This window comes from Zea mays, chromosome 4 (assembly GCF_902167145.1).
Source record: "Zea mays cultivar B73 chromosome 4, Zm-B73-REFERENCE-NAM-5.0, whole genome shotgun sequence".
Classification (NCBI taxonomy): domain Eukaryota; kingdom Viridiplantae; phylum Streptophyta; class Magnoliopsida; order Poales; family Poaceae; genus Zea; species Zea mays.
In genome coordinates, this window is record NC_050099.1 from 28,558,418 (window position 1) to 28,579,408 (window position 20,991).

General features: G+C 45.7%; 3 protein-coding genes across 6 annotated transcripts; 1 reads left to right on the forward strand and 2 right to left on the reverse strand.

Moving 5' to 3' along the window:
- Nucleotides 1-569: 569 nt before the first annotated feature.
- Nucleotides 570-8,243, reverse strand: LOC100192967 (GTP-binding protein ERG). Of its 4 annotated transcripts, none has more exons than XM_008678288.4 (9): nucleotides 7,477-8,243; nucleotides 6,958-7,047; nucleotides 3,271-3,416; nucleotides 3,018-3,176; nucleotides 2,868-2,934; nucleotides 1,896-2,003; nucleotides 1,614-1,753; nucleotides 1,374-1,482; nucleotides 570-1,126 (listed from the first exon to the last, which is right to left on the reverse strand). In XM_008678288.4, exons 1-8 carry the CDS (start codon nucleotides 7,984-7,986, stop codon nucleotides 1,383-1,385), a joined length of 1,320 nt encoding a protein of 439 aa, XP_008676510.1. In that variant the 5' UTR covers nucleotides 7,987-8,243; the 3' UTR covers nucleotides 570-1,126; nucleotides 1,374-1,382. The 4 variants fall into 4 exon arrangements, with proteins under 4 accessions (XP_008676510.1, XP_008676509.1, NP_001345447.1 ...); XM_008678287.4 differs by having other exon boundaries at nucleotides 576-1,131; NM_001358518.1 differs by having other exon boundaries at nucleotides 638-1,173; nucleotides 7,477-8,060.
- Nucleotides 8,183-10,478, forward strand: LOC100285788 (F-box domain containing protein). The gene is made up of 2 exons (NM_001158678.2): nucleotides 8,183-8,245; nucleotides 9,001-10,478. The coding sequence occupies exon 2, from the start codon at nucleotides 9,011-9,013 to the stop codon at nucleotides 10,322-10,324; it is 1,314 nt and encodes a 437-aa protein (NP_001152150.2). The 5' UTR covers nucleotides 8,183-8,245; nucleotides 9,001-9,010; the 3' UTR covers nucleotides 10,325-10,478.
- A 580-nt stretch (nucleotides 10,479-11,058) lies between these two features.
- Nucleotides 11,059-13,326, reverse strand: LOC103652993 (zinc transporter 4-like). The gene is made up of 3 exons (NM_001320544.1): nucleotides 12,568-13,326; nucleotides 11,629-11,778; nucleotides 11,059-11,398 (listed from the first exon to the last, which is right to left on the reverse strand). Exons 1-3 carry the CDS (start codon nucleotides 13,270-13,272, stop codon nucleotides 11,093-11,095), a joined length of 1,161 nt encoding a protein of 386 aa, NP_001307473.1. The 5' UTR covers nucleotides 13,273-13,326; the 3' UTR covers nucleotides 11,059-11,092.
- Nucleotides 13,327-20,991: the final 7,665 nt, after the last annotated feature.

Genomic DNA, 20,991 nt, shown 5'->3' on the forward strand with positions numbered 1-20,991 from the left:
TTTTTTTCTATCCCCGTTTGAATCTCACTCTCGGTTTGTTGAGTTGTTCTTAGAGTAAACCCCCTGTCCAAAAGCAGTTCACAAATATATTACATCGTCAATTTTTTTTCAAAAATTTTGAGCACTCGTATCATTTAAAATATTTATTCAAAAATGTAAAATTTTAATTTAAACATAAACTATCTTAAGTATAAAGTAAATCATATCTTAAGTATAAAACAAATCATAAAAAATAATAACTCATTTTTTAAAATAATACATGTGGTCAAACTTTTAGAAAAAGTAAACGGTGTTATATAATATGAACAGTTTTTTTAAAATCTTTTAAAAAAAATAAACGGTGTCATATATTTATGAACAGATAAAGTGTGTCATATATTTATGAACAGTTTTTTTTAAAAAAAACTTTTAGAAAGAGTAAACAGTGTTATATATTTATGAACAGACGATGTAGACAATTCGTGGTCACCGAAGTTTGCGAAATAAGGTATTCCCTGAAACCCAAAATATATTTTTTTTGTAGTCTCACTTTTTTATGTCCACAATTTGAATATTCATTCAAATGATGATAAATATAGACGATGATAAATATAGATATAGGGAGCATTTCTGTATCAGCAGTACAGCACGCGCACGTCCCGGGGAAATTTTCCATCGTGTAAATTTTCCACCGGATTTCATCCTTAAATTTCCGCTGTTCAAAACACCGCGGAAGATCAGCAGCAAACTTCAACGCCGACATGCTCGATCATCCTGTCGTTACAACACTGTCTAAAGAACCTATAGAAAATACAGGCTGAGACCTGAGAAGGAGAGGGACTACTTTTCGAATCAGAGAGTAGGCAAAACGGTGTCCAGCGCATTCGTATCTGCATATCAGTATCACAGACCCCAGATTCGCCAGCACACGAGCAGCTCGCTATTCAGCAAGCCGTTTCCTTGTCACCACTGGCGTGTGGATTGCTCCCGGTATATCTTTTATTCAGAAATCAAGGCTCCACACGCTAGGTTATAGCTCGGCACCTCCATTTGATCATAGATCCAAAGTTCTGTCAAAGCAGTCACCCGAACTGATGCGCCCAAGCACCACTTACCAACCATGTCTCCTGAATACATTGTGACAACACTGCACTGCAGTTCTCAGATCAGTTGCGGTCTATACAGGCACTAAAACTGCAGAAAACAATATATTTATTCCTTCAGACGAATCAACTATATGGCTCAGAGGTGGATCAGATCAGCAGACTGAACAAAATAATGATGCAAATTTTGGAGCATTTGTTTAAGGATTTTTAAGCATTTATAGCGAAGCTGGTAATATGCTGGCAGGATAGAGTACTGTAACAGAGCAGTAAATGAAATGTGAAACATACTCTGTCTGTTCAGGCACTTCTCTTTTTCGCAACTCTAACTTGGAGAATTAGATGGACATCTCTCTTGAATATGGACCTTAGCTCTTCATTAGCTTCAATACCGATTCTCCTGACAGATTTGCCCCATATCAGATATGTCAATATATCAGAAATAGTCCTAATGATGTAGATGTAAATCGGCAAAATACACATTCTGCCATTCCAAATAGTAGCAACTTTCCCCGTAAGAGAATGCCTCACCCTATCTTAGAACCATTTTTACCAACAAGAATCTGACGCTGGCTTTGCTTAGGTGCAATGAAGTGCTGCTCCACCCTAAGAGAACCATCTTTTAGCTCCTTCCAGCCCATCAGACGATGCTCAATTACATAGGGGATTTCCTGTAACAGGTCAGATCTGAGCAAATAAATTCCATTTGAATTCAAATTTCATTGTAGAATTCCTGTAGGTCATTCGTTGACAAACATATTCTATTTGATTTAAAGAGAACCCAGTTGTGTATAAAAAATGCAAAAGAATTACTTGGTGGATGTGATGCAGCATCTTCTCGCGCACAACCTCCAACGTTATGGTTTTCATTACCTCTTCAGTCATTACAGTTGGCTCCTCATCCCAAGGTCTTCTTACTGCCTACAAAGCAAAAGGCATAACTAGAGTATTTAAGTTACAAAGAATTGATAGCGCTAAATAATTAGTAAACAAACACAGAACTGTAAAAGATTCAGTTCTAGTTTCCAAGGGGTAATAAAAGTAAATTACTTCCTTAGTAAAGAATAGTGTAGCCTTGTAGGATGAATGCATGCTACCTAAAAAGGGTGACCACTAAGTAAACCAACTAAAGCTAGGTCAAGACGCTGGTGTGTCCTAGGAGGTTTAGTACTTTAGTGTGTGTTTTGTGGTCTAGTTTTGCTCTTCTGTGTCTAGTTTTAGTTGTCCCGTCTGTCGTTCAGCCTCCCACTCTTGGTTCGGAGTGGGTGGTGCTGTTTTTTGTAAGAAGTAAGAACCCATCTTTTCTACATTGATACAACGATATACAGCTTTCCTGCGCATTCAAGGAAGAGAGAGAGAGAACATAGCTCATGAGCATCACACAGAATAATGAACTAGACCATAGTTATGTAGTGTACGTCAAAACATTAGCAAAGGATACTACAGACTGGCCAGTTCAGATCCTTATTGCAAATATTACACAATATGTACAAAGAAGAATCTCACAAGTCACAACATGGCAGAATTGTAGTTCATGTTTATATTATTATATATTAGCATTTGAACACTTACATATGACAATGGCACTGTAGTTCTAAAAAATACATGATAAAGAATTAACAGTCAAAATTCAGTTTTGGACATCGTAACCAATCAAACTTCACCTTATAACAACAACAAAGGGGTATTATCTAAGCACACGAACTTAGTATATAACTCATGAAGTTCTACTCTACAGGATTCAGAAAGATAAGGCAGATGAACAACAGGTATAGAAGAAAATACCTGCTCCATCAAATACTGTACAAGGTCTTTCACTCCCTTGCCTTTTAGCCCAGATACCATGAAGTACCTAGCATTACCAGAATTTCAGTAAGGCAAGTGGTATTATAGAATGACAAGGTAAGCCTACAGAAGACTAATGAATTATGAAACCTTTCATATCCAGGAAGATCTTCAAATTCTTTTGCAACTTTAAGTAGGTCCTTCTTGTCTTCCACCAAGTCAACCTTATTCATGCACAATATACGCCTCTGGTTTGGGTTCACCTCCGTACCCAAACGTTTAATTAACTTTATAACTCGTGAATCTGGCCTGCATAAATGAACACATAGTTTAAAAGTGCATTTATCATGATTTCTAACATGAATATAAATTAAACAAAATGTGATGAAGATTGAAGACTTACAGATTAAGATGCCTATTGACATCGAACATGACTATTAGTAAATCATAGAGGTTAATTGAGCTCCAGGCACTCTCCACACGAACTGTGACATCCCTATAAGGAAATCCATGGTGCCCTAACATGAGCCCTGGGGTGTCAAAAAAGCACTGCAGAGAATTTTATTAGCTGAATACAAGATAACTGTACAGCTAGTACTGATAGCCATACATATTAGCAGCATGTTCTTGTTTTTGTGTGTTAATGGTCCTATGATGGATAAATTAAAAACATATAATTCGGCCTATAATTTTGTTAATTTGGACAGAATTAAATAGATACATATCAAGCCATGAAATGCACCACTACCTGATATGTGAGAATTTGTTACACATTAATATCTTGCACTGCAGTCCGTGTAGGCAGTTGGAACGTAGGTTCCTTAACAGGTAAGTTACGAGAAATAGTTGACGTTGCGGTGAGGAGACGGGTAAATATTTTATGTGTTCAAGAGACCAAGTGGAAGGGACAGAAGGCGAAGGAAGTGGAAGGTACAGGTTTCAAGTTGTGGTACACGGGGACTGCAACAAACAAGAATGGAGTAGGCGTCTTGATCGACAAGAGCCTCAAAGATGGGGTAGTAGATGTTAAGAGGGTAGGAGATAGAATCATCCTAGTCAAGCTGGTCATTGGAGACTTGGTGCTCAATGTTATCAGCGCGTATGCTCCTCAAGTAGGCCTTAATGAGAACTCAAAGAGAGAGTTCTGGGAAGGCCTGGAGGACATGGTTAGTAGTGTGCCAGTTGGCGAGAAGCTCTTTATAGGAGGAGATCTCAATGGCCATGTGGGTACATCTAGCACCAGTTTCGAGGGTGTACATGGAGGCTTCGGCTTTGGGACTAGGAATCAAGAAGGAGAGGAAATCCTGAACTTTGCCCTAGCCTATGACATGTTTATAGCAAACACTTTCTTTAAGAAGAGGCAATCCCACCTGGTGACCTTCAGTAGTGGCCAACACACTAGCCAGATTGATTTCGTCCTCTTGAGAAAAGAGGACAGGCATGCCTGCTTAGATTGCAAGGTTATACCTGGAGAGTGTGTGGTAACCCAACATAAGCTTGTCGTTGCTGACTTCCGTTTTAAGATTCGTTTACAACGAAATAAGCATAACAAGGTCACTAGAACAAAGTGGTGGAAGCTTAAAGGGGATGTGGCCCAAACTTTCAAGAAGAGAGTTATCGAGGAGGGCCCTTGGGCAGGAGAGGAAGACGCAAATATCATGTGGAGGAAGATGGCGACATGCATCCGAAAGATAGCTTCAGAAGAGTTTGGGTTGAGTCAAGGGAACAGAAGGGAAGTTAAAGACACTTGGTGGTGGAACGAAGATGTCCAAAAGGCTATCAAGGAGAAGAAAGATTGCTACAAACGCTTACATCATGACAAGTGTGCAGAAAACATAGAGAAGTACAGGATAGCGAAGAAGTCTGCAAAGCGAGCGGTTAGTAGAGCCCGGGGTCAAGCCTATGACGACCTTTATCAACGGCTGGACACAAAGCAGGGAGAAAAGGATATCTATAGGATGGCCAAGATTCGTGAAAGGAAGACAAGGGATGTCAACCAAGTCAAATGCATCAAGGATGAAGCAAACCAACTATTAGTGAAGAGTGAAGAGATCAAGAACAGATGGAAGGAGTACTTCAACAAATTGTTCAATGGAGGGAATGAGAGTGCTACAATAGAATTGGACGAACCATTCGATGACAACAACAGGGGTTTTGTACGAAGGATACAAGAATATGAAGTTAAGGAGGCGCTAAAAAGGATGAAGGTAGGAAAGGCGATGGGCCCTGATGGTATCCCTATCGAGGTATGGAGATGTCTTGGAGACATAGCGATAGTATGGCTGACTAAGCTTTTCAACACCATCTTTCGGGCAAACAGAATGCCCGACGAGTGGCGGCGGAGTACATTAGTACCAATCTTCAAGAACAAAGGAGATGTTCAAAGTTGTACTAATTACCGTGGAATTAAGCTCATGAGCCATACAATGAAGCTATGGGAGAGAGTCATTGAACACCGCCTGCGAAAGATGACGAGCGTGACCCAAAATCAGTTTGGTTTCATGCCCGGGAGATCAACTATGGAGGCCATTTTCTTACTAAGACAACTTATGGAGAGATTCAGAGAACAAAAGAAAGACCTGCATATGGTCTTCATAGACTTGGAGAAGGCTTATGACAAAGTACCTAGGAGTGTAATGTGGTGGGCCTTGGAAAAACACAAAGTAGCAACAAAGTACATTAATCTTATTAAAGATATGTACACTAATGTTGTGACAAGTGTCCGAACAAGTGATGGAGACACCGATGACTTTCCAATTAACATAGGACTACATCAAGGGTCGGCTTTGAGCCCTTATCTTTTCGCTTTGGTGATAGATGAGGTCACAAGGGACATACAAGGAGTTTTACCGTGGTGTATGCTTTTTGCCGATGATGTGGTACTTATTGAGGAGAGTAGGAGTGGTGTTTCTCAAAAGTTGGAATTGTGGAGGCAGACGCTGGAAGCAAAAGGTTTTAGGCTTAGTAGGTCTAAAACAGAGTATATGAAGTGTGATTTCAGTGCCATGGGGTATGAGGATGGCGATGTTAGTCTTGATGGGCAAGTGGTACCCAAGAAAGACACTTTTCGTTACTTAGGATCAATGCTTCAAAAGGAGGGAGACATCGATGAGGATGTCAGTCATAGAATTAAAGCCGGATGGTTGAAGTGGCGACAAGCTGCGGGTGTCTTATGCGACCACCGGGTGCCACGCAAACTAAAAGGCAAATTCTACAGGACAGCAATCCGACCGGCTATGTTGTATGGAGCAGAATGTTGGCCCACTAAAAGACGACATGTCCAACAACTAAGTGTGGCAGAGATGCGTATGTTGCGCTGGATATGTGGCCACACAAGGAGAGATCGAGTCCGGAATGATGATATACGAGAGAGAGTAGGAGTGGCGCCAATTGAGGAGAAGCTTATGCAACATCGCTTGAGATGGTTTGGACATATCCAACGAAGACCTGAAGAGGCACCAGTGCATATCGGAATAATTAGGCGTCCCGAAAATGTGAAGAGAGGTAGAGGTCGACCAACTTTGACGTGGACAGAGGCTGTGAAGAGAGACCTGAAGGAGTGGAATATTGACAAAGAGCTCGCCGCAGATAGGAAGGGGTGGAAGTGTGCAATTCACGTGCCAGAACCCTGATTGATAGTTTCGCTTTTCCTCCTTAATCGTTTGACCTTTTCTTGTGTCCATTTTAGATCTTGCTGGTCCTTGTGGGTTTTATCTCTTTTATGTGTTTCCCCGTTTCGTTGTTTTCGGTTCTCCTTTGCCTTTGTTTCCCTTTTCTGTTCTTTGGGGGTTGAGCTCTGAGGTTTTCATACGGGGTTTCATCTCTAGCCTACCCCAACGTGCTTGGGACAAAAAGGCTTTGTTGTTGTTGTTGTTGTTGTTGTTGCAGTAAAACACAACTAGTTTCATATATGTATCATTTGAGGCAACACACGTCCAAAATCCAGTTAACTGTGAACACAAAACGCCCTAGCTATGTTAAAAAGATTTCAAGGAAATTACATATGATTAAGTCAAATGTTGAAGTTGTGGTTTCATTTTCTACTAGGCTGCCAGCACAAGAATAAATAAACTTAATAAAAACGACATACTATCTGTGTGTTCCCTTTTGTTAGCACCCCCAAAATTTCATGAGTCGTAGTATTTGTCTTGCGGGAGACTGCAGCCACTTTTGTCCCAACCTGAATCCAAAGATAAAGGGGTCATAAGGTATCATTTCAATCAGCTAATGACTTTACTGAACCATAAAGTTTCTATCAGAAAAGGCATTACAAGTATCAATCGTGCCATCCATTATTAGTTTATTACTGCTTGGTGGAACCAAGTTAAAATGTAGAGACTGTCATAGGTCATACAGATATGTTCTCTAGGGGTGAAGGCACAAAGGATAATGTGTCGAACTGTGCATGAACTGAGCAACAGAAAGTCTGAGTAATAACCATTTTCGAATGGAACTATGGAAGTCTAGAAAGCCTAACCCCACACAAACAGAAGCACTGCAAAATTAATAAACATATGATTGTTGCTTAGTAGAAATGACTGGTAGGAGGTCTTGCCAATGAAGCTGTTAGAGGTAAAACAAAATACATTCTTTTAGAAGCCGTTCATACCATGGTATTTGTGAGCGAGGACTTGCCGGCATTGGGCGCGCCGACAATGCCAACGGAAAGCGACATCTGGTCTTCTTCCCTGACCTCCCCGAGATCCTCTTCATCCTCGTCAGGCGCCTCCAGCGCCGCATCGAGCAGCGCGAGCGCCACGTCCCGTGAGCGGTCCTCATCCTCCTCATCAACGGCTGCCGCGCCCAGCCCCTTACCAAAGAGCGCCTCGTCGGCGCGCGCGCGGAGGGAGGGGTCGAACCGGACCTTCCTCAGCGCGGCGGCGGGGTTGTTGATTTTTCTGGAGGGGGCGGGACCAGGGGTCGGGAGGTCGTAGTCGGCGCTGTCAAAGTCGGCATCGGCAGCGGGGGGCGGGGCCACGGCGGGGGAAGCGGCGGAGTCAGAGTCCGAGGACGCGGCCGACGAGGCGGTAGAGAGGAGGCGGAGAGGGGTGGGGATACCGGGAGCGGGGTTGAGGGGTAGGGCTTGGAGCGGGCGGAGGGTTTGGAGGAGGCGGCGCATGGCGGCGGAGGCGGAGGGTTTAAGGTAGGGGTATTTTGGGTAAACGCGAAACTGCGAGGACGCCGAGAAGAAAGAAGAGATGGTGTGCTGAGAGTATCCGATCCGATCACCGGCGGATAAGGGACCGCGTCCAGATCCGATTGCGAGTCTATCAGTTCGGCTCTATATAAGATGTCGCCATCCTTACTCTGTCGCCATCGTTACCCTGCTTTCTTCTGCGTCGTGCCTGTCGCGAGCGCCGACCTACATCTGTTATCGAGTAAGTCTCTAAAACCATTTACTTTTAAGATCCTACATTGAGAAGAGGTAAATAATATTTTTAGAAAGCATCTTCACGTGATTGCTCATGTTCTCGTCGTCGATCTTGTTGCTTCGACGTTGTCGATTACTGTATGTTCATTCAGCATATATCACTGATTTAGCCTCATACTTTAATTTATCTGTTACAGTGCTGTATTTTTATGATTATCATGTTAGGTACGTGTTAGCTTACTTATTAGGTAATAATCAGCTAGATTATTTATTGTTAATCATAATTTATATTCGAAATTGAATTTTGAAATATGTCTAATTACTTAACAACGTTTTCTTCAATCTTCCTTATCTGACACAAAAAGTATGGACCAAGATAATTGATTGACAGAACTACTAGGTAAGAAATATCCAAGGAATTACAATGACCCACTCTCCCAGATCTGGAGTATTTGATCTAGCTTCGAATCGATCTTATAGCGTGAGGAAATTTAGGCAGGGACATGTGTATATGCATGGTCATGCATGTAAACAAGTAGGCCCTTGTGTGTTGCATGCTCGAGTAAACAAGTATGACTTTTGCATAGAATTTTTTTTCTGTCGAACTCAGCTTCATCGGTTCATCTCTGCATCGTCTATATTACGATAAGATTCAGATTATGTGTTTGACGATCCAGATATATGTATATAATTCTGCTATTACAGCAACAATACTAATGTAGGACAAATAATTCCTCACCGTCGTGAACGGTGACCACGCAGGTGCTCGGCAATGTCTTCGTCTTCGAGCGCAGCCACCGCACCGCCGTGGGCCGACCTTCTGCCGGAGCTGTGCGACCTCGTCATGGAGCATCTCGACCCCATCACCATACTTCGCTTCCCTGCCGTCTGCAGGGGTTGGTCCGAAGCGTGCGAGGAGAATCCACGCCTGTTGCGGGCGGGCGCGCCTGCGCTGCTCACGCCCGGCCTGGACCCCGACGGTTGCGAGACCGAGAGCAACGTCGACGCGGGCGCATTCTGCCTCCACGACGTGTCTGCCGCCGGCGGCGGCGGCGGGCGCAGGTCCTTTTGCGGCGAGGCAGAGGGATTGAAGGGCCGGGCCTGGGTCGGCGGCAACCATGGGTGGCTGGCGACCGCGGACTGGCGCTGCGACGTCGAGCTGCTGAACCCCGTGACTGGCGCGCGGGTTCGCCTGCCGTCCTTCGCCACCATTCCCGGAGTCGAGGTCGAGGTCAACTTCCACGTCGTCGCCCGTACCGCTGGTGGCTACTCCTTAGGCAAGTTCCACAAGATCCTCAAGGTCGCGCTGTGCCGGACGCCGTCGCACGCTGACGGCCACCTCGCCATCGCTATCTTCTCCGGAGGTCTGCTGGCGTTCACGGCGGCCGGCGGCGGAGACAAAGGCGAGTGCAGGTGGACGGCGTTGAAGAACGCCGCGGCCGATGTCTCGTACATGGACGCCATCGCCCTCGATGGGAAGCTGTACGCCGTGGACGAGCTCGGCCGCTTGTACTCTTGGGACATCGACGATGGAGCCATGACAGAGCCCACGGTGGTTCAGGGACCGGAGAATGACGAGATGAGCCGCTATGGCACTGACCTGTGCGGGTTCTACCTGGCTGCTTCCGTCTGCGGCCAGCGGCTTATGCTCATGTGCATACACGGCTACGACGTCGCCCGTGCTTACCTGTACGGGCGAAGAAGCAGATGTTGGGACAGTCGCGTGTGGAGCAGACTGGTGTTCGACGACAGGAGGAGCTTCTGCGAGCTCGGCATGTCGCTCCACGAGCTCGACGCTGGCGGCGGCAGTTGGCGGCGTGTCACGGACCTCGGCGGAGATCGCGCCCTCTTCCTGGGCGCAAACTATCCTTTCTACCTCACGGTCCGGCACAGATTTGGTTCTGCGGATCTTGAGGCGGACTGCGTCTACCTCTCCGACACGCCCTACGGCTACGACACGGCCATCTTTGATCTCAAGGAGGGCATCGGAGGTGACGGTCACATCAAGCAGCAGCTCTATTACTCACTCGTAGCTGATCCGTTACAGATGCCCATGTGGTTTGTGCCAACGGACTATCCACACTAATAGGTGGTTAGCCACTAGTCTGTTTAATTTGTCTAAGATTTAGTTTCTAATAATAATGAGAGGCGTGCAGTCGTGAGTTAGATAGAGCTACGTGTTAGAGCATCTCGAATGTTAGTCAAAACAGATCTCACTTATCAACAAACAGTCACGCCTTCTTTCAGGGGAATATGAAGAAATTTCATGCAAAAAAGGAGGATCCGGGATAACAGACATGTGCATTGCCGTTCGCCCGTTCCCCTAAAAAAAATCGACCCTTTGTATGTACAGCTATTATTTAGCCCCAAAGATCGTTGAAGGCCAAACTACTCCGCCGCCTCATCCCCCTAGAACTCGGTTAGAGCACTCCCAACGCTCTCCAGCTCATATGGTTTTTATAGAATTTATTAGACTGCCATATCAGCTTTTTGATAATGTGGCAAGAGATTTATTGTGAAAAGAGCATGGAAACGACCAAAATAGCGTTGAGCCCCGTCGGTGGTTTCCATCCTCGTTTTCTTCCCCTTCCCTCTGAGAAACGAAGTCTGCTTCTTTTGTGAAGTCATTAAATGTGTTCTCTGCGTAGAAACTACCATTTGCATTGAGAAGATTAGTTTCTATAAATGGTTCCTTGACTAGGTGGCAGCTATGGAAACCACGGAGCAGAGTTGGGAGTGCTCTTACATACATCACATCCGGGCCTTCTTTCCTCGCTTCCTCTGCGCACCGAAATTCTCGCTGACGGTGATTCGGCAGAAAAAAAAAACTGACGGGTAGCGAATCTGTTCTGTTCTACGCCCATTTGGCGAGCAACGACATGAGCCCCGCGCCGAGGAACAGGGCGACGTACGCCGCCAGCTGGAGCTTGGCGTTCGTCTGCAGCCTCGGGTTGCTGAAGTCCGCGGCGAGGAGATCGACCAGGGACATGTACACCAGGATCCCTGCGGCGGCCGCGTTGAAGACGCCCTCCACGACCAGGGCGGTGGCGCCGTGCCTGCTGTAGCCGGAAGCGATGGCGATGCCCAGCGCGATGCCCGCGGGAGCGGTGAGCGAGAAGAAGGCCGCCATGACCACGGCCGCCCTCGCCTTGAACTCTGCCTGGAGTAAGTTCTCGGTTAGGAGTTATATGAACCATGATTGCATCAATGATTGACGGGGTCCTAGTTCTTGGTCCTCTCCTCACTGATCTGTGCGATGTAGCTAGTGATAGTGACGAGCTAGCTCTTCGCTACAAATATCTCGGTCTATTTGTCACCTTCTGTTCGGATGTCATGTCACTCTTCACTTCAGTGTGAAGTGTATAAACAGATACTACATGCCGTACGTACCTGAACAATGCAGCCGCCAAGGCCAATGCCCTCGAAGAACTGGTGGAAGCTGAGGGCTCCGACGAGGGGCCTGATGGTGGACGGCCGCAGGGAGGCGCCCAGGGACACGCCGATGATCACCGAGTGCACCAGGATTCCCAGCTCCAGAACCTGCACCAACCACCACAGAATTGCCCTTACGGTTACTGATTCGAATAATGAATGATCCTGCCATGTTGCTCGAAGAATCTGCAAAGGGGAGGGGGGGCGGCTCCATTGTGAGGCTGGGGGAGAAGGAAGGCAACAAGGCATTGTTCCGTTCCGCTTGTCTGCAGCAGGATTCTCTTGCCTTTAGCACCAACGGCAGGGACGACGCCCCCTTTCTCCGATGGAGACGACACGGAAGGCCTGTGGGTACTGCTGCGAGAGCTACGCGCTGATTTGTCTCTTTCGTTCACTAGCACTGATTGGATTCCTGGTTCCAATCGATAAGCCCAAGAACACGAGCTTTTCGACGGTACAGAACGAGGACTAGTGTTACTATACTTTTACTTCGTTGGTATTCAGAGTAGTGTTTCAATCAACCTAATCAATCGGTTTTGACTGCTAACAACTACTACTGTCATTTATCAGAGCATCTTATTATTAGACAGATGACACATTTTTTCTTATCAGTTGAAGTTTCATAGTAGGTATCGACGGATTGTGCTCAGGGAAAAGGACAGGTTGTTTGTTTGTTTTTTCTTCATGGCATGGCGTGTGTTCTTGTCGAGGAGGTGCCCCAAGTGGGCGTTCGGAATGGTTGGTGCCAAATCAAAGTAGCTCGTCATATCTATCCTGTCTCCGTTGAAGTTGGAATGTTTTAATCATTAGCATGCCAGATTATTGGGAAGTTTCACCAGATTTCTCTCTCTCTCTCTCTTGTGAACCGCTGTTGACGGAAGCTGGGAAGGTGCTCACCTGAGAGATCACCCTGTGCCTGATGGACACGGCGACGGCGGAGGCATCCTGAGGCGAGGCACCGGCGTGGCCGTGCCCTCCGTGGGCGTGCGTGTGCGCGTGCACGTGGCCCGCGGGCTCGGCGGCGGCGCCCTCCTCGTCCGCGGGCGCCGCGCGGCCCTGGCCTCCGTCGACGGCGTCGTCGTCGACGGGGCGCGCCTTGCGGATGTGCGCGCGCTGGTAGTAGCCCGCGGCGGCGGAGTCGACCATCATGGTGGCCATGGCAGAGCACATGGCGACGAGTCCCGCGTAGGGGAACCCGCCGGCCCTGGCGCCGCCGCCGCAGGGGGGCGCGAGCGCGTCGAAGGCCGCGGGCAGGATGTGCACCATGCCGGTGGCGAGGATGACCCCCGCGGCGAACGCCTTGACGGCGAAGAAGACGTCCCCGTCGGGGCGCAGCGCCGAGGCGGAGCGGCCCAGCAGCGGGACCAGCACCCCCGCCGCGCCCGACGCCAGGATGGACGCCACCGCGACGAGCTTCAGCCGCAGCGCCCCGCGCGCGTCCTCCTCCTTGATCGCCGCCGCCTCGCCGCCGCCACAATCGCACCCCACGCCCGCCGCTGCCGCCGCGCCGACCCCGGGCGTCACCTGAACGAGGAGCAGTAGCACAGCGAGCCACGCCGGCAGAGACGGGGGAAGAGGAACCCGAACTCGCGTGGCGTCCATGGCGTGCGCGCACGTGCGCCTGGCGTGGGAGAGAGGGCCGGTGCGGTGAGTGACGGAGGGAGGGAGTCGGCGCCGCGCGCGCGCTGAGCTATATAAAGCTCCGCGGCCGCGAGTGTGGTGACATGGTGAGCTCACACTCCGGCAACGCCGCTTTGAAGCGTGGTGGGCCCTGAGCAGTGTGCACCGTCCGATCTGGGTGTGTGGGCACGCTCTCCAACTGGCAGCAAGTGTTGGTGTTGCCGTGGACCTTTTGTCGTGATTGTTTGGAAAAAAACGGATCAGGTTTGCCACCTTGGTTCCAGAAACGCTTTAATTTTTTTTTTCATCCCAAAAAATGGTGGGAGTTCATCTGCATTCTGATGTACTTCATAAAAAAACGAAAAATAAGGGTACAACTTGTATTTTAAGAACTCAAATAGTCTCCAACTCAACTAGATTTCTATAAATATATATAACAAGTATAATAAATTCCATAAACAATAATAAAATACAATATTAGTCATACACAAAAAAATATGAGCCATGAGCTAGTTTGTTTTAGCTCATGAGCTATAAATAAAATACACAAAAAATATATTATTTGTCGTTGTGGTTTCGGAAACCGGGGGATAATAAATTTGTGTTCGGTGGGGATGCAAACGTGGACTCACTTCGAATGGTGGATCACGAAGATCCGAGCTAAGAACTGAGACATTGGGTTATACTGGTTCAGGTCGAAGCTCTAATCCAGTGTAGTGTTGATCGTAGTATTGCACTAGAGCATGTTACAACTGGTGTGCTTGTGTATAGAAAGAAAGTTGCCCTACCCTTTTATAGTTCAAGGGTGGACTTTATAGTGAGAACTCGTATTCTAATGGGAGGGAGCTCGGCTTGCTACATATTGATAAGATTACATAATTCAATGCTAATAGTCATTAGTCACAGGAATCCTTTGTATATAGTTTCACACTTGGTACTATATTCTTCATGGATACTAGCTAGTTAAGTCGAAGATTGACGAGAGCCATCAGGTTACCATTTTTTTACAATTTAGCCCTTTTGTGTTTTTTTGCACAGAAATACCCTTTGCGGTTTCATTTCAAAAAATGTAGTCCAACCTTGGCGCCATCATCATTGGTGCCGAGCTAACGCAAAGCGGCGCCAATAACATTGGCGCCAAACATGCCTACATGGCAGGAGGATGTGGCAGGGGTTTTGGGGTCGGCGCCATAGATCTTGGCGCCGACCCCTGGACGACGCTGACACGTGTCAGGGGGTTGACGCCAAGATCTATGGCGCCGGCCCCCTTTATACCGCAAGTCACCTTCTTCCTCATTTTTCTGTACCGCCACCATTTCAAAAATGTCCCGCCCACCACGGCCACCACCCTGCGCCCGCCCCGCCCGGTCGCCCCGCGCTCCTCCACCCCTCCTCCGCCCCCGGTCGTGCCCTCCGCCACCTCCTCAGCCCCCGGTCGTGTCCTCTGCCGCCCACCATCGTCGTCGGCGTCCTCCACCGGCCGCCCACGCCCTTCTCGCGCTCGTCGCCGATCTCCAAGCCCGCATTGCTGAACGAGGTATTAAATTATCCTATTACTAATGTAGATAATTGTGTACCTAGTTAGAGTGATTTGAATTGGTACGTTTTAGTAACCTCCCCGTATAGGGGAGGTGCTGTCCAGATTGTATACATAGTATTATGTTATTATGTGGTTAGTTTTTAGTTATTAGTTAGTACTTGGTTATTAGTTAATTATCGAGTAGTTATTAGTGGGTTGTGGTTAGGCAATAACCATCCATAGTGGACATGGAATGTTTAATTCGTGCTTCAAATAGATGGACAATTTTTTGAGCTTATATCATGGAGGCAATGTGGAAGAAGATCCCTATGGAAATGCCAAGTTCATTGACATGTGACACGTGCCCGCGCTATTCGTTGGTAGACCATTCTTGAGTGATGTGTTTACTAAGGCTAAACAAAAGCTAGGTTACCATGAAGATGATGACATTGCGGTTGACGAAGTGTTTAACATTGGTCATGCACCAAATGTCATAAGACGAGTCATCCCAATTGATTCTCAACTGGATTGGGAGAATTATGTTACTTCGGCTATGAAGACCCAGTTGCAACTCATGGAGGTTGTGGTGCGGCGGGTTGTAGTAGACCGTCCCCCTGAAGACTATGACTGTTCCCCTAAATTTCGATACTATCTATAAGAATCACAAATATAATAGACTCACAAATATAATTTAATACAACACTTACCTTTGTTTAGCAGTTACCGCGCATAGACATTCTACAAATCAATAATATGACAATAAAAAATACTTCTGAAAATGATATGCAAAACCTAACCATTACTCTATTAATCATACATAACATAACAACCTATAAAAAGGAGAGAACTTACTTTGATACAGAGTAACAATGGACCCAAGCAAATAATTTAGGTTGATGTCTATCGTTTCGAAGAATAGAAATGAGCACAAAAACTGATGCCCGAAGGAGAATATTTATAGGCGCGTACCTCGGCACCGTAGATCTCTCGGTGCCGAGGTACGCGCCACGTCAGTTCCACCGTGGCCCGGATTCTGACCTATGCACGCTAAAAAATTGGCGCCGACACACAGAAGCTAGGCGCCAATGATGATGGCGCCGAGCCAGGGGTCTAGTTTTTTAATTGAAACTACAAAAGGTATAATTGTGAAAAAAAAGCCCTAAAAGGGCTAAAATACAAAAAAGTTTATATAGGGTTACAACACGAGGATAAGGACAGATAGCGAATCAATCGGGCCCGGTTCTTCTAGCTCATCAAGATAACAAGCCAAAAGGGAAGCTTAGCTAGACTCAATTACGAGCCATGAGCTAGTTTGTTTTAGCTCATGAGCTATATTTAAAATTCACAAAAAATATATTATTTATATTTATCTAAAACTTGTGACTAGTAATAATTCAAAAGAAACATATCCACCAACTTTAGATCAAACAAATAAAGTAACATGTGCTGCCATATATATAAATATAACAATGCACATCATATAACACTACTGCACATACATCTATGGTCCATACTCTATACATTCATCCACAGTCTACTATTGATTATCCACATATATATATATAACGAAAAGAGAGTGATAGTCATAATGATCGCAGCATGGTATAGGTTCAACCATCAACTAATTATAAAAGTATAAGACATCGTATAGTATAAAGCTAGTATAAGCTTATGGGATAGCTTAGTTTGTTAGGCTACGTGAGCTAAAATGCTGACTCGGTTTAATGAAAAACCACTATACGATAGTTCACTTTCAGCGACCTACGGTTGGTCGCTAAAAGCGTCTTCAGCGACCTACGGTTAGACACGACTTAGAGAGGGGTATAGGAGGCAATGTAAAATACCATCCTAGCAGTTTCTCCTAATTTAATTTGTTCCCCCTAAACTCAAATCCTGGTTTTGCCCCTATGGAAGGTACGATTAGATCGACACGACTTAGATCAATTGACGATCTATATATGTGATTGTGATGTGTGCATGTGATTTGTTATGATTTTAAACATAATAAATTCACATTATAATGGTATAAATGTTCAAGTTTTAAAATTATATATAATTTTAAATATCTTTTATATTTTTGAGCTCTTAAAGTAAAATAGTACCTAGGCTAGCACGAGCACTATTAAATGTTATGTCCGGTCTGTATAGTGACGTCACGGCACGATTAGACACTATAGTGTTATGTCCAGACCAATTGCTAGACAGTAGTAACGTCACGATAATTACTAAGTGTCGTGTCTAATACAGTTCTTTTTGGCCATCTATAGTCTACATGGTGCCACATAGGTAGGAAAACGTGGATGACATACATAGACCCTGTTTGTTTCGGGTTCTGGCAGCTTCTGGCCACCAAAAGCTGTTGCAGACTGTCTGAAAGTCGCCTAGAGGGGGGGTGAATAGGGCGAAACTGAAATTCTCAAAATAATCACAACTACAAGCCGAGTTAGCGTTAGAAATATAATCGAGTCCGCGAGAGAGGGTGCAAAACAAATCGCAAGCGAATAAGGAGTGTGACACGTGGATTTGTTTTACCGAGGTTCGGTTTTCGCAAACCTACTCCCCGTTGAGGTGGTCACAAAGACCGAGTCTCTTTCACTCCTTTCCCTCTCTCAAACGGTCCCTCGGACCGAGTGAGCTTTTCTTCTCAATCACTTGGAACACAAAGTTCCCACAAGGACCACCACAAGATTGGTGTCTCTTGCCTCAATTACAAGTGAGTTTGATCGCAATGAAGAATCAAAGAAAGAAGAAAGCAATCCAAGCGCAAGAGCTCGAAAGAACACAAGCAAATCTCTCTCTAATCACTAGGGCGTTGTGTGGAGTTTGGAGAGGATTTGATCACTTGGGTGTGTCTAGAATTGAATGCTAGAGCTCTTGTAAGTAGTTGAAGTGGGAAAACTTGGATAACTTGAATGTGGGGTGGTTGGGGGTATTTATAGCCCCAACCTCCAAACTAGCCGTTTGGTGGGGCTGCCTGTCGCATGGTGCACCGAACAGTCTGGTGCACACCGGACATGTCCGGTGCGCCAGCCACGTCACCAAGGTCGTTGGGTTCCGACCATTGGAGCTCTGTCTTCTGGGCCCTCCTGGATGTCCGGTGGCACACCGAACATGTACTGTAGAGTGTCCGGTGTGCCAGCGCGCGCGTGCCTGATTTCTGCGCGCTTCTGGCGCACATTAAATGCGCCTGCAGGTGACCGTTGGCGCGAAGTAGCCGTTGCTCCACTGGCTCACCGGACAGTCCGGTGTACACCGGACAGTCCGGTGAATTATAGCGGAGCAGATTCCCGAAGCTGGCGAGTTCCAGAGGCCGCTCTTCCCTGGGGCACCGGACACTGTCCGGTGTACACCGGACAGTCCGATGAATTATAGCGGAGCCCCTCTGAATTTTCCCGAAGGTGACGAGTTTGACTTGGAGTCCCCTGGTGCACCGGACACTGTCCGGTGGTGCACCGGACAGTCTGGTGCGCCAGACCAGAGGTGCCTTCGGTTATCCCTTGCTCTCTTTGTTGAACCCCATACTTGGTCTTTTTATTGGCTAAGTGTGAACCTTTAGCACCTGTATAACTTATACACTAGAGCAAAACTAGTTAGTCCAATTATTTGTGTTGGGCAATCCAACCACCAAAATCGTTTAGGAAATAGGTGTAAGCCTAATTCCCTTTCAATCTCCCCCTTTTCGGTGATTGATGCCAACATAAACCAAAGCAAATATAGAAGTGCATAATTGAACTGGTTTGCATAATGTAAGTGCAAAGGTTGCTTGGAATTAAGCCAATATAAACACTTATAAGATATGCATGGATTGTTTCTTCAATTTTTGACATTTTGGACCACGCTTGCACCACATGTTTTGTTTTTGCAAAATTCTTTTGTAAATCCTCTTCAAAGTTCTTTTGCAAATAGTCAAAGGTAAATGAATAAGATTTTGCGAAGCATTTTCAAGATTTGAAATTTTCTCCCCTTGTTTCAAATGCTTTTCCTTTGACTACACAAAACTCCCCCTAAATAAAATTCTCCTCTTAGTGTTCAAGAGGGTTTTGATGTATCAATTTTGAAATACTACTTTTCTCCCCCTTTTGAACATAATAAGATACCAATTTTAAAATTATCAATTGAGAATCATACCAATTGAAAAACTCTTTTTTAAAAAAAATTAGGTGCTGGTGCGGTCCTTTTGCTTTGGGCTAATACTTTCTCCCCCTTTGGCATGAATCGCCAAAAACGGAGTCATTAGAGCCCTTGAATTACTCTCTCCCCCTTTGGTCATAAATAAATGAGTGAAGATTATACCAAAGACGGAGTGTTGCTCGGAGTGATGGCGAAGGATGAGTTACGGAGTGGAAGCCTTTGTCTTCACCGAAGACTCCAATTCCCTTTCAATACACTTATGACTTGGTTTGAAATAGACTTGAAAACACATTAGTCATAGCATGTGAAATAGACATGATCAAAGGTATATAAATGAGCTATGTGTGCAAATCAACAAAAAAAGTTCCTAGAATCAAGAATATTTAGCTCATGCCTAAGTTTGTTAAAAGTTTGTTCATCAAGAGGCTTGGTAAAGATATCGGCTAATTGATCTTTAGTATTGATATAAGAAATCTCGATATCTCCCTTTTGTTGGTGATCCCTTAGAAAGTGATACTGAATGGCTATGTGCTTAGTGCGGCTATGCTCGACGGGATTATCCGCCATTTTGATTGCACTCTCATTATCACATAGAAGAGGAACTTTGGTTAATTTGTAACTGTAGTCCCTAAGGGTTTGCCTCATCCAAAGTAGTTGCGCGCAACATTGTCCTGCGGCAATGTACTCGGCTTCGGCAGTAGAAAGAGCAACGAAATTTTGCTTCTTTGAAGCCCAAGACACCAAGGATCTTCCCAAGAACTGGCAAGTCCCCGATGTGCTCTTTCTATTGATTTTACACCCTGCCCAATCGGCATCCGAATAACCAATCAAATCAAAAGTGGATCCGCTAGGATACCAAAGCCCAAACTTAGGAGTATAAACCAAATATCTCAAGATTCGTTTTACGGCCGTAAGGTGAGCTTCCTTAGGGTCGGCTTGGAATCTTGCACATATGCATACGGAAAGCATTATATCCGGTCGAGATGCACATAAATATAGCAAAGAGCCTATCATTGACCGGTATACCTTTTGATCGACGGATTTACCTCCTTCGTCGAGGTCGAGATGCCCATTGGTTCCCATGGGTGTCTTGATGGGTTTGGCATCCTTCATTCCAAACTTGCTTAGAATATCTTGAGTATACTTCGTTTGGCTTAGGAAGGTGCCTTCTTGGAGTTGCTTTACTTGAAATCCTAAGAAATACTTCAACTCCCCCATCATAGACATCTCGAACTTTTGTGTCATGATCCTACTAAATTCTTCACATGTAGACTCGTTAGTAGACCCAAATATAATATCATCAACATAAATTTAGCATACAAACAAGTCATTTTCAAGAGCTTTAGTGAATAAAGTAGGATCGGCTTTTCCGACTTTGAATCCATTAGTGATAAGGAAATCTCTAAGGCATTCATACCATGCTCTTGGGGCTTGCTTGAGCCCATAAAGCGCCTTAGAGAGCTTATAAACATGGTTAGGGTACTCACTATCTTCAAAGCCGGGAGGTTGCTCAACATAGACCTCTTCCTTGATTGGTCCATTGAGGAAGGCACTCTTCACGTCCATTTGGTAAAGTTTGAAGCCATGGTAAGTAGTATAGGCCAATAATATATGAATTGACTCAAGCCTAGCTACGGGTGCATATGTTTCACCGAAATCCAGACCTTCGACTTGGGAGTATCCCTTGGCCACAAGTCGTGCTTTGTTCCTTGTCACCACACCATGCTCATCTTGCTTGTTGCGGAAGACCCATTTGGTTCCTACAACATTTTGATTAGGATGTGGAACTAAATGCCATACCTCATTCCTAGTGAAGTTGTTGAGCTCCTCTTGCATTGCCACCACCCAATCCGAATCTTGGAGTGCTTCCTCTACCCTGTGTGGCTCAATAGAGGAAACAAAAGAGTAATGCTCACAAAAATGTGCAACACGAGATCTAGTGGTTACCCCCTTATGAATGTCGCCGAGGATGGTGTCGACGGGGTGATCTCGTTGGATTGCTTGGTGGACTCTTGGGTGTGGCGGCCTTTGCTCTTCATCCTCCTTGTCTT

Excerpts from the sequence above, each read along its gene's own strand:
- LOC100192967 (XM_008678288.4), bottom strand. The coding sequence starts at position 7,986 with ATGCGCCGCCTCCTCCAAACCCTCCGCCCGCTCCAAGCCCTACCCCTC. Across the intron at positions 2,935-3,017 it reads GATCTTCCTGGATATGAAAG|GTACTTCATGGTATCTGGGC; the intron begins GTTTCATAATTC and ends TGGTAATGCTAG. Across the intron at positions 1,483-1,613 it reads AAAAATGGTTCTAAGATAGG|GAGAATCGGTATTGAAGCTA; the intron begins GTGAGGCATTCT and ends CAAATCTGTCAG.
- LOC103652993 (NM_001320544.1), bottom strand. The coding sequence starts at position 13,272 with ATGGACGCCACGCGAGTTCGGGTTCCTCTTCCCCCGTCTCTGCCGGCG. Across the intron at positions 11,779-12,567 it reads GGCACAGGGTGATCTCTCAG|GTTCTGGAGCTGGGAATCCT; the intron begins GTGAGCACCTTC and ends TGGTTGGTGCAG. Across the intron at positions 11,399-11,628 it reads TTGGCGGCTGCATTGTTCAG|GCAGAGTTCAAGGCGAGGGC; the intron begins GTACGTACGGCA and ends AACTTACTCCAG.
- LOC100285788 (NM_001158678.2), top strand. The coding sequence starts at position 9,011 with ATGTCTTCGTCTTCGAGCGCAGCCACCGCACCGCCGTGGGCCGACCTT.